Source organism: Diabrotica virgifera, chromosome 5 (genome assembly GCF_917563875.1).
Source record: "Diabrotica virgifera virgifera chromosome 5, PGI_DIABVI_V3a".
In the NCBI taxonomy this organism is placed as follows: Eukaryota; Metazoa; Arthropoda; class Insecta; order Coleoptera; family Chrysomelidae; genus Diabrotica; species Diabrotica virgifera.
Genome location: NC_065447.1, coordinates 170056736 through 170069199, shown reverse-complemented (window position 1 = coordinate 170069199; position 12464 = coordinate 170056736). Strand labels below are relative to the sequence as shown.

At 33.4% G+C, this 12464-nt stretch overlaps 2 protein-coding genes across 2 annotated transcripts in view; one reads left to right on the top strand and one right to left on the bottom strand.

Moving 5' to 3' along the window:
* LOC114330652 (alpha-L-iduronidase) overlaps nt 1-10164 on the bottom strand; it is a 196023-nt gene extending 185859 nt beyond the window's left edge. The window contains exons 1-2 of the mRNA XM_028280057.2: nt 9988-10164; nt 1492-1635 (exon numbers count right to left, since the gene is read on the bottom strand). Of these exons, the coding sequence (XP_028135858.2) occupies nt 1492-1635; nt 9988-10121 (278 nt within the window). The 5' untranslated portion in view covers nt 10122-10164. The remainder of the gene's footprint in view (nt 1-1491; nt 1636-9987) is intronic.
* Nucleotides 10165-10370: 206 nt separating this feature from the next.
* Nucleotides 10371-12464, top strand: part of LOC114330654 (histone-lysine N-methyltransferase ash1) — a 337142-nt gene continuing 335048 nt past the window's right edge. Inside the window, exon 1 of the mRNA XM_050650513.1 lies at nt 10371-10858. The gene's annotated coding sequence lies outside the window, so the exon portion shown is untranslated. The remainder of the gene's footprint in view (nt 10859-12464) is intronic.

The following is a 12464-nucleotide window of genomic DNA, read 5'->3' as shown; positions in this document are numbered from 1 at the left end:
TCAAATTTTAGATCAAATACGCCAACGAATGGAAAATAGGTTCTAAGAATGTTGATGACCGAGACTTTCTTTAGCTGTGCAATTTTTTTTTATTTAGGTAATGCCTTGACAACTAATGGCCATTGGCATGGTAGGTACGGTAAATTTTTGCAGTTAGGTACCTAGTGTCATGTGTAGTGTGTGTGTTGAGTAAGTGTCTTGTTACTTTGCAAAGTCGACGTCATAGTCTTTGCAAAGAGACGCTAATTGTATCCGAACGTCTGCGGTTCCTCCGGCGAGTACCGATTCCACAAGGACAGAAACTATTTTCATTTATTAATTTATAATAAACGAAAAATTCCTGACCCTGGTGAGATTCGAACTCACGACCATTCGGACTTTTCTATCCAAAGGTAGGCGCTCTTACCACTGAGCCACAGAGAGGGTCGCTGTGCAATTTTAATAGATTTAAAAAATCACATTTTCCTGAAAAACAAAAAGATCTTTGATGCGTTTTTATAGATAATATTTTGAGTTGCCTTCATTAAGTTCGGAACTAACAGTTTTATAAGAGACTCTATGAGTATTGACACAAAAAATATTGCCAGTAAGTTACTAATGTTTTTAAAAACAACTTCTTTGGACAAAGCTTATTCGGAGGTAGTGAAAGTATGCGAGTTAATACTGACCATTCCAGCTACTAGACTAGTGCCTCTGTAGAATGTAGTTTTTTAACTCCAAAGCGACTAAAAAATTACTTGCGAAACTCGACAGGCCAAGATCGACTCTCTAATATTTCTCTTTTAGCAATTAAAAATAAATCCACAAGGAAAAAGGTTTTCCTTAGCTGGCTGTATACCATAATTAAAAAAAACAAGTAAAATCCTTTATAAAAGGTATATTTATTAAAATTCCCTAAAAAGGGCTACATCACAAGTAGAACTAGATTTCAATCTGATAACAGATCATTATCAGTGCTGACAAGATGCTGACATTGCTAACCACCAAAATAAAAATATTTGGGTAAAAACACTAAACTTAATCAGTTATGGAAACACTGACCATAATTAATAAATTAAACATGGTTGCACAAGATATCACATGTATTATGCCCAGGGTACCATCTGACCCTATATTGTTGGCAACAGTTTCCAACTATTTTCATTTTGGTGGTTAGCATGTCAGCATCTTGTCAGCACTGATAATGATCTGTTATCAGATTGAAAACTAGTTCTGCTTGTGATGTAGCCCTTTTTAGGGAATTTTAATAAATATACCTTTTATAAAGGATTTTACTTGTTTTTTTTTCAATTAAAAATAATCTGGTTAAAAAAATGTCGCAATATCCACGTTTCTACACGGAAGTTATAGACGAGTTTTCGAAAAATGGGAGAAGAATTGAATTACATTATAAATAGGTGTTTTTACAATTTTTTATAAATTGCTTCCCTTGTTTCAAATTTCACCGCACGCCCCTGAAGATAACTAAATGTTCATATTAAAAACTCTTACCTTTCCAAAGTTAGCAGATTGAGCAACCAGTGAATTCTTATATATGTTATTCCTTTATTAGGCAAGGAGCCCAAAAGGGCAATATGAGTTTTTTGTTCGTGGCTAAGAAGATATTTAGGAATACTTTCTTTGGGATCAGGAGGACTACAACAATAAATAGATAATCAGAGTTGACGTAAAAAGTATAATATATAATAGAATAATATTAATAGTCCATTCGGGTTAGACGAAAATGAGGCCTAACCTTGAATGTCGAGCTACCCAAAATTGTATTATTCTAATCTTTGGGGGGAGTCAATGGTAATGCAAATTTAAAATCGCGACTGAAATCCGCCCTTGCGTTAGCCGCCATCTTAGTTTTAAAGGAAACCCAAGAAGGCGCTATTTGCTCAATATCTCCACCACTTTAAACTTTTCTACAAAATAGTAACAACTGAAATTGTTGCAAATCCGATTTCCTACAATTTTTTCTTAATAATTTTTTTTTGCGGTCAATATTTTCGAGGGAAAATCGTGGAAGGGAGAGGGAGCATAAAATGGTTGGTTATCTAGTTCTTGTTCAATATTGTTCTTGTTCAATACCTATTTCGGCCATTTTAAACCCTTCGACAAAATAGTAAGAGCTTAAATTCTTGCCATTGCAATTTCCTACAATATCTTTCCTGCAAATTTTTTCGTGCAGTTGATATTTTCCGAATTAGAGAGAAAATAGTGAATATATGTATAAGTAGAATTTGAATTATTTTATTTCTTATTAACTTTACGACATTAATGGATAAATGTACCCACATAAACAAAAATAGAGACAATTAAATTTTATACAATTTTGATTTCTTTGATTTTTTGTGCTACAATCAACATTTAAGGACCTGGAATCATAGACGTCTATGACAAGCATGAAGCAAGCTATTAATGAACCCTAGATGCTCTCGTTATCAGCTGCAAAAAATAAACAAAAACGAACCTAAGACCTTAAATATTGATTTTAGCAAAAACATGATCCCCTTAATTTGGAAAAGATTGACCTCATATATCAATCGAATCGTAGGAAATCGCATTTGGAACAATTTCAGTTCCTACCATTTTTGTCGAAAAGTTGAAAATGGCGGAGATATTAAACAAAAACAATTGCTATAAAGCCAATCAGGTCTTATAGGCCTAGATCCTGCGTACCAAAAAAAAGTTGATTAATAGTAAGCTGAAAATTCGTTAATAGCTTATCGATGTCCGGTCGGACAAACTTTGATGTATGGAAACATTGGAACGGGGGAAGTTTTAATTGTCGTCTTCTTCAGGTGCCATCTCCGCTACGGAGGTTGGCAATCATCATAGCTATTTTAATTTTTGAGGCAGTAGCTCTAAATAGTTGTTTTGAGCTGCATCCAAACCATTCTCTCAGGTTCTTCAGCCATGAAATTCGTCTTCTGCCGATGCTTCTTCTGCCATCTATCTTTCCCTGCATTATGAGTCGCAGGGTGCCATACTTCTCGCCCCGCATCACATGTCCGAGGTACTGTAGTTTTCTTTCTTTAATTGTAAGTTCAACTTCCTTCTCTTTACCTATTCTTCTCAGTACTTCATTGTTCGTAACTCTATCTACCCAGGAAACCCTCATAATTCTTCTATACGTCCACATTTCAAAGGCGTTAAGTCGTCTCATTGTCTCTACATTTAACGTCCATGATTCCAGTCCATAGTATAGTACACTATATACGTAACATTTTGTTAGGTGTACTTTAAGAGCTAATGTTAGATCTTTGCTACATAGGACCTTTTTCATTTTCATAAAATTAGAACGTGCTTTCTCGATTCTGACTTTGATTTCTGCAGTGTAGTCATTATTTTCTGTTATAAGTGTCCCTAGGTAAGTGTAAGTGTAATTGTGGGTCAGGTTAAAAATGTGTAACGTCAGATTACGAAAATGTCCCATGTATTTTGTCGGACATAACTTCCAATAATTGATTTGTTACCCTTTCATTAAAGTCTCATGCAAAAATCAGACTGGTATTATATCACCAACTGGGCATTTTAATAAGTCGTAGCAGTCTGATTTTTGCATGAAAGTTTAATGAAAGGGTAACAAAAAAAAATAGTAAAATCCGTTATAAAAGGTATATATTTAAAATCCCTAAAAAGGTCTACATCACAATCACATAACTAGTTTTCGATTGGTTTACCAATCATCATCAGTGCTTACGTGAAGTTTACATGCTAACCACCAAGATATAATTTTACAAAAATATGAGGGCCAAAGCCCTGTAAAAGTAATAATCCGTCAAGGAAACATCGGTTGAAAATGCTAACTTAAGCATGGATGTTTAAAATAATTTACTAATATGCCCCAGGTAACATCTGAGCTGTGATTTGACTTGTTCACATGGTGAAAGTATGGCAGCAAGTGACTCACCATGTGAACAAGTCAAACCACAGCTCATGTTACCTGGGGCATATTAGTAAAATATTTCAAACATCCGCCATGCTTAAGTTAGCATTTTCAACCGATGTTTCCTTGACGGATTACTTTTACAGGGCTCTGACCCTCATATTTTTGTAAAATTATATCTTGGTGGTTAGCATGTAAACTTCACGTAAGCACTGATGATGATTGGTAAACCAATCGAAACCTAGTTATGTGATTGTGATGTAGCCTTTTTTAGGGATTTTAAATATATACCTTTCATAAAGGATTTTACTATTTTTTTGTATTACATGGTATACATAGCTAACTATAGGAAAACTTTTTCCTTGGGGTAACAAATAAATTGGAAGTTCTGTCCGACAAAATACATGGGACGTTTTCGTAGTCTCATGTTTCAAATTCTTAACCTGTTCCACAATAATTAAAACTTCCCCTGTTCCAGTGTTCCCGTACTTCAAAGTTTGTCCCACTAGACACCGTTAAGCTTTTAACAAATTTTCAGCTTGCTATTAATCAACTTTTTTTGTACGCGGGATCCAGGTCTATTACGCTTTCTCCTTTACCGCATACGTAGGTATGTACTACCTTAAATATTTATTTTAGAAAAAAATTAAAGAGATCAAAATTGTATATAATGTAACTTAATTCTCTCTATTTTTGTATAAGTAAGTATTACCTAGGTACATTTTTGTCGTAAAACTAATAATAAACGTAATTTATTTAAACGTAATAATTTAATAATACTCTGTCACTATTTTCCCCCTTAACTCGGAAAATATCGATAGCACAAAGAAATTTGTGATAAGAGAAATTATAGGAAATCACATTTTAAACGATACCTAATCCTCACACTTTTTATAGAAAAGTTGAAAATGGCGGAGATATTGTACAAAAACAGTTCTCCTTTAAATCAAGATGGAGGCCAACGCAACGGCAGAATTCAGTCGCGATTTTAAATTTGCTCTACTGTTGACTTCCCCTAAAGATTAGAGTAATAAAATTCTGGGTAGCTTGACATGCAACGTCAAATGCTATCCCAACTGGACTAGGTATACAGGGTGTTCCGAAAAGATTGGTCATAAATTATACCACAGATTCTGGGGTCAAAAATAAGTTGATTGAACCTCACTTTTCTATATACAATAGTGCACAAAAAAAAGGTACAGCCCTTTGAAGTTACAAAATGAAAATCGATTTTTTTTTCATATATCGAAAACTCTTAGAGATTTTTTATTGAAAATGGTCATGTGGCATTCTTATGGTAGTAACTTCTTATAAAAAAATTAAAGTGACATTTGTGCACCCCATAAAAATTTTATGGGGGTTTTGTTCCTTTAAACACCCCCCCCCCCCCCCCCCAAACGTTTGTGTACGTTCCAATTAAATTATTATTGTGGCACCATTAGTTAAACACAATGTTTTTAAAACTTTTTTGCCTCTTAGTACTTTTTCGATAAGCCAGTGTTTATCGACATATTTTGAATATTTTTCGAATCCACCACATATTTGTATATGGTTAAGTACGATTATAGAGACCTGTTAATAATCTGAAAATTTATTTATAATTTGCATTTTTAGGTATATTTTGAAAAAGAAGCAACATCTCGATAAAAGGTGACTTGTCAAAAAAAGACTAAGAGGCAAAAAAGTTTTAAAAACACTGTGTTTAACTAATGGTACCACAAAAATAGTTTAATTGGAACGTACACAAACGTTTGGGGGCTTTAAAGGAACAAAACCCCATAAAATTTTTATGTAAATGTATTAAAAAAGAAGCCGCATCTCGATAAAAACTGGATTATCGAAAAAATACTAAAAGGCAAATAAGTTTTAAAAACGTTGTGTTTAACTAATGGCATCACAATAATGAATTAATTGAAACGTACACAAAAGTTTGGCGGGGTTTAAGGGAACAAAACCCCCTTACAATTTTTATGGGGTGGATAACCTTCACTATAGTTTTGTTTTAAGATGTTCCTGCCACAAGAATAATACATGTCGATTTTCAATAAAAAATATGTAACAGTTTTCGATATATTGAAAAAAATCGATTTTCTTTTTGTAACTTTAAAGGGCTGTAACTTTTTTTATGAGCATATTTGTACTAAGGTAAGTTAGGTTCAATCGAACTATTTTTGACCCCAGAATGTGTGGTATAATTTATGACCAATCTTTTCGGGACACCCTGTATAATGGTAGGGGAGCCCAAGCGGGGATTTTTGCAGTTACTCGAGCGCGTCAGATTATCACATGGGGAGAAACCTTGTACCCTGAAAATGTACCTCTATCATATATTGGTTCTTAATGCAGGGGAGTTCGTTATGTGGGGTCCGAAAAAAAATATATCCTTAGAAAAAGTAGAAAAACTCGAAATCGTCAGATTAAGATAAGGTAAGTAACATGCAAAAGAGTTAAAATTTCAAAAATCTGAAGATTTCAGCGGGGCGTAAGGAAATGGGCGAGTCACAATATTTCACAAAAAAACGCAGAATATTTCGCGAAATAAACGTCAGATAGGTACGTCTAAAAAATACGTCTTCAATATTTTTCAAAAATCTATCGAATGATAGTAAACATGACCCCCACAGAGAGAAGTGGGGGGTAAATTTAAAATTTTAAATACAAACTCCGCGATATTTCGCAAAATGAACATCAGATCGAAAAACTGCAAAATACACTTACAAAATGTTTTTGAAAAATCTATCGAATGGTACCAAACACGACACCCCATGAAGGTGGGGTGGGGGGTTACTTTAAAATCTTAAATGGGACCCCAAATTTTAATCGCAGATTTGGATTCTTTACGTAAAAATAAGCAACTTTTATTCGAGACATTTTTTCGAATTATGAATAGATAGCGCTATAATCGGAAAAAACGATTGTTGGAAATAGAAAATTTAATTAAAAAGTGAAAAGTCCCCACTAAAATGGAAAATTTTACTTAACTTTTTTTGGTTTTAGAACCTAATAATCACAACCCAATAGGTTCCTATATAACGCTCGAGTGACTGCAAATTTAGCATACTTTGCTCCCCTACCCAGTGGCGTAGCTAGCGTGGGTGACACCTGGGGCGGTAATCGATGGTGTCACCCCAAATCCTAAAAATATAGGTTGTTAAAATCAACGAAAATCCGATAAAAGTATGTTTTGAGTAATGAAAAAAATTAAGAATTATAGTTAACGAAACTGCATTAAATAGTATATCACATCATCATAATCTAGCCGTAATCGTCCACTGCTGAACATAGGCCTCCTCTATGTTTATCTATGTCTCCCTATCTTGAGCTACCACTATCTAGTTCCCGGCAGTTCTATATAACAGTTCATTTACTCGTTTGGTTTACACTATGTGAATGAATTAAAATATTGTTTAATAGGCCTGGATCCGGATCCCGCGTACCAAAAAAGTTGATTAGTAGCAAGCTGAAAATTTGTTTAACAGCTTAACGGTGTGTAGTCGGACAAACTTTGATGTACGGGAACACTGGAACAAAGGAAGTTTTAATTGTGGAACAGTTTAAAAATTTTGAACGTCAGATTACGAAAACATCCCATGTATTTTGTCGGACAGAACATCGAAATGATTTGTTGCCCTTTCATTAAACTCTCTTCCAAAAATCAGACTGCTATTACTAACCAATATGATTCCTGTCATTTGACATGTTCTTCGGGTTCCACTCATTAAAATGCCCAGTTTGTGATAAACACCAGTCTGATTTTTGAAAATGAGAGTTTAATGAAATGGTAACAAATCAATTGGAAGTTCTGTCCGACAAAATACATGGAACGTTTTCGCAATCTGACGTTCCAAATTTTTAAACTGTTCCACAATTAAAACTTCCACTGTTCCAGTGTTACCATACATCAAGGTTTGTCCGACTAGACACCGTTAAGTTATTAACAAATTTTCAGCTTGCTAGTAATCAACTTTTTTTTGGTACGCGGGATCCAGGTCTATTAGCTTTACTAGCGACAAACTCTGAAAATCGCATTTTCTATATTTATGTTTTGTGTTGCTTTATGTTCGACAGTTACCCCTTTGCGGTCGTCACTTATTTGCCCCTTAGTACTTTCTTGAAAAGTCATCTTTTACTGGGTTCAACAGACCCCAGAATCTGTGGTATAATTTATGAGCAATCTTTTCGGGACACCCTAAATATAACTAGTGATTTTACCCATAGACAACGACCGCAAAGAGTTAATAAACCGAGGTTATTTAGCCTTGTTGACGTCATTGTTTCTCGCAAGTAATTCTTGATTGATTTTAGCTTCCCAAAACTTCTCTCACATGAAGCAACCGATACAAAAATGGTCATAGACAATTTTAAGGCGATCATTAAGTTTGGGAGAGATTCCATGAAATCCCATTCCACAATGAGTTTTAAAAAGTCTACAGCTAACCATTTAGATAACTGTAATATTGGCCGCTGGTAAAAGTCTTCTGAGCCTTGGTATTTCTAGCAGGAGGTCTTCTTCTGATACCTCTTCATGGTAAAAGTCACAAAATATTGAAACAGCTAATTTCAACTGTTCACTGTTCACGGAAAAGCAAAGTGTGTGTCGGCACAGCCTCGAACAATGAATCCATATGAATGGACTGATCTAGTTTCGAGTTCAACATTGAATATGTCAAAACATTCCAACATATCTTTTTGAAGTTCGGCTCGAAGTGTAAGTCCTATATCGGTAGCTAACTCACCATGCATTCGTTTTCTTCATCGACTTAGTTTTAGGTGGAAATGTCGTTGTCCTCATATTTTCTCGTGGCAAAATTTATGTATTGCTTCATTTATAATATGATTACGTTTTTTTCTTTAATATAGAGACGAAGTGCCCCTATTTTGGTCGCTGATTGATCAACGGTTATGCCTTTAATTGCACAAAGCGGGCATAAGGTTATGTGCAGCATCGCTGGTGTATAAAGATAATTCCTCAATTGAAGCAACAATATTATAAAAATGTTATAATGTACCAATACTTTAACTGCAGCCAGCATAGTGTGCAGTGACTGAGAACTCCAACGCGTTGTGTAAAGTCGCTTAACAGATGTTTTGCCGTGTTTAATAAGCAGTTCCTATAGCAGCTAATGGAACCAGATAAAAAATTAAAAATTGCTTCTACAGTTCCGAAAAATGTTACACAAGATGTGTTTTGCGCAAAAGAGTGACATAAATTAATTCAATGATCAATAGATCCGACGAAAATGACCTTTTTGATTTTTCTTTAATAATAGCTAGTATTCCTCCATGTACGCCGCTCATAATAGCTGCATTATCGTATCCCTGTGAACGACACTTCATAATATTTCTACACCATCAATTTCAAGCTTCTTGAGAATTTTGTTACTTAGATCAACTTAGATTAACTGATTTTTTCCTTTTAACGGAAAAAATCCAAGAAATGCCTCTTTGACCTCGACTTTTCTCGGTTTTGTGTGTTCACAAATAATAATATCGATAAGATTTAGATTGTTACGTGAGTAAAGTCACAAAGTAACGATTCATTCTTTTGTGATTGGGTCTCTCAGTTGTCACCCCTGAAGAGGTGACACCCGGGGCGGACCGCCCCACCCTAGCTACGCCACTGCCCCTACCATAATAAGAATAAGCAATCATAAAATTAATATTTCATGATACAAATTATTAAAATATAGCATAAACTACTTTTGTGCTAATGTCTTTACTTATGGCAGCGTTTAGACACCGCAATAAATCCGAATAATTTATCGATATCGATCGAGTTGTTTCAATTCATCGTTGTGTATAAACGGTACATCGCAGCGATTAATTGGAATTGGAGTTGGATTGGAGTTGGTATCGGATTGCATCAATTATTTATCTATTGAGTTGAGTTGTTTCGGTTTATAATCAATCGCGAATCGCGACAATATATCGCAGCGTCTAAACAGCTTTAACGAAATCAATAAATCGTATAATAGCAATTTATCATCACAATAAATTGCTCGCATTTATCGCGGCGTCTAAACGCCATTTCATTTTTTAACACTAAGTCGAAAATAATGTTTGTACACTTGCACTTGCTATAAAAGTTCAATATTTACCTACTATGTACTTACCAAAATCCTGTACTTTTCCAGAAATGTCCAAAATACTTCAAGTTAGTTCCATTAACATCGATGTTTATGGTCTTTGTATATGAAGAATATACACAAACACATAAATAAACAATTGGGAATAATTTTTCAATCATTATTACTTAGAATAAACAAAATATGTAATGAACTCCAGTCCAGTTCAAAACTTATCTCAAAAATACAATCAAATATTAACCTTTCTATTCAGTAGCGACCTCTCTTCACAAATAGTAGAACTACAGAAATTCCAAACTTTATTTCTTGATGAAAACTATCAACATAGAATTATCAAAACAGAAACCTTTAATTGAATTTCGTTAACTGTACAGTGTTGTCATCTACATGAATATGTTAAAACTAGAATTTATTTAAAAATGATACAATATTTAAGAACAATGATATTTGGGTTGAAATAATGAAAAAATGAAACCTTTAATTATATTTTTTCCTGAATGTTTGTTTTATTGTGCCAAATAGTTGTATTAGAGGTGAAAGTACCGTTATGTATATTTCAGGAGGTTGGTCAAACTGTAATTTGCTGTCAAGATTTTCTTCAAGAAATCTTGACGCTGTTGCGCAACTTTGACAATTACATTTAAAGTTAATTTTTAAAAAGATATTGGTGTTGTTCCTGTTTGTAACAAATAATTGTTAGTGCAAGAATGTGTGATGCTATTAAGTTTGTCCCAGAATCGATCAGTATCCTAGTTATATGCAAAAATGTGTTTTAAAAGTCAGCTGGTGGCCATCTTGTTTATTACTGGAAATGAAAACATGGAAACGGACTTTTTTAATAAAAATTAGCCGTATGCTTTGTCAAATATTAATGAAGAATGCTTCATTTTACTTGAAAGTAAGTGAAACGTATCTGAAGGTGTTTTTGAGTATGTTTTCATAATGAGGACACTGAAATATGGCGTAGCATTTTGTTGTATTTTATTTTCTTTTGGCGCCAACTATTGATCATTTAAATTTCAAACTTATTTTTGTTTAAATAAACGTATTCTTGCATCACCTGTGTGATAAGATATCGATTTTTATTGATAAAATTTATTTTTATACAACTATCTGTCAAAACAAGCCTTAGTATTTGCGGGCCTGATAAATAGAACAGCATTCTTCAAAGAGAAATTAACTTACAATGCGAACATTAATTACAGACTTTACCCACATTACATAATGTAATGTAGTTTAATATATTATTGTTTATAATTATTAAAAATCATTTAAAAATACTGTCTCTTCTTCCTACCACTTAAACCTATCATTGAATGAAAATTATTCAAAATAGTTCTGGTGGTTGTTAACCTGATTCTTATTGGATACTGTATTACACTGTTTGGTGGTAACTGGATGTTGAGATGAATCAAATTTTGTAGACTACCTATAACATTAAACGTTGAGTACAGGGTGATGCTGACAATGTCACACATATCACAGGCAATTACAGTCAGAAAAATGAAAGAATACCCATGAACGATCATGTCAAACACATATTTTGGATTTGCTGCCTTCTTCTATAAATAACAAACGAGAGAGATAGATTATTAAGTGTTGTCTACAAAGCAAAAACGTTATCCAAGACATACGCAGTTACATATTTATAATTGGCAGAGTGAGACGGCGATACAATTGTTCAACGTGGTTATATTAATTTAGTAGAAAAATTAAACTCGCACTTGACTATTTCTGTACTTCTAATGTCATTCTTAGAAAAACATTCAACATGAGTAGAGATAATGATTGTATAAACTACTATTCGAGTAATCGTGCTGGTCAACTATAATCTGACTGATTCGATTTCTGTCACTTTGACAGTGAAACTGGGTTAGGTTCGGTAGAGTTTATAAATTTTAATAATCAGTTGTGTTTATGTGAATAAACTCAGTTCTTTTAAGAGCTATTTTGATATTATGTATATTGTATTTTTGGTTTGATAAGTATTTATTTAAGGCTATGGGTACATAATTCGCAAATATTTTACTGCTATCCCTACCTTTTCTGTCTTTACATGGCAAATTACGTGTAGTAAAATTCACACTGGTATGGATATGTACATATTACTAGAATGTCATTCTACTTGACAATGTCATAACTAGCTTAAATAGATGGCTTTTGAATGTTCTTGGATAACTTATTTTTTGTATAATTGCAAATTATTAATTCAGTTAATAAATGTGATAATTTTTTCACTAGCTATGTATTCAGTGATTGTAATAATTTATATGTACCTACAACAAAAACTAATACTCTATCGAGAAAAGAGGAAACGTATTAAAGTGATTTTTTAATAAACGGAATACCTTTTAACTTTTAACAGAAACTTTTTTAATAAATGGAACGCTTACAATTTTGAACATCTAACAACAAAATACTTGGATCACAGAATATATCTTGATGTATTCTCTGCTTCTATCTTCCATAAATAATACACAATAAATAACTTTTTATAAAGTTCA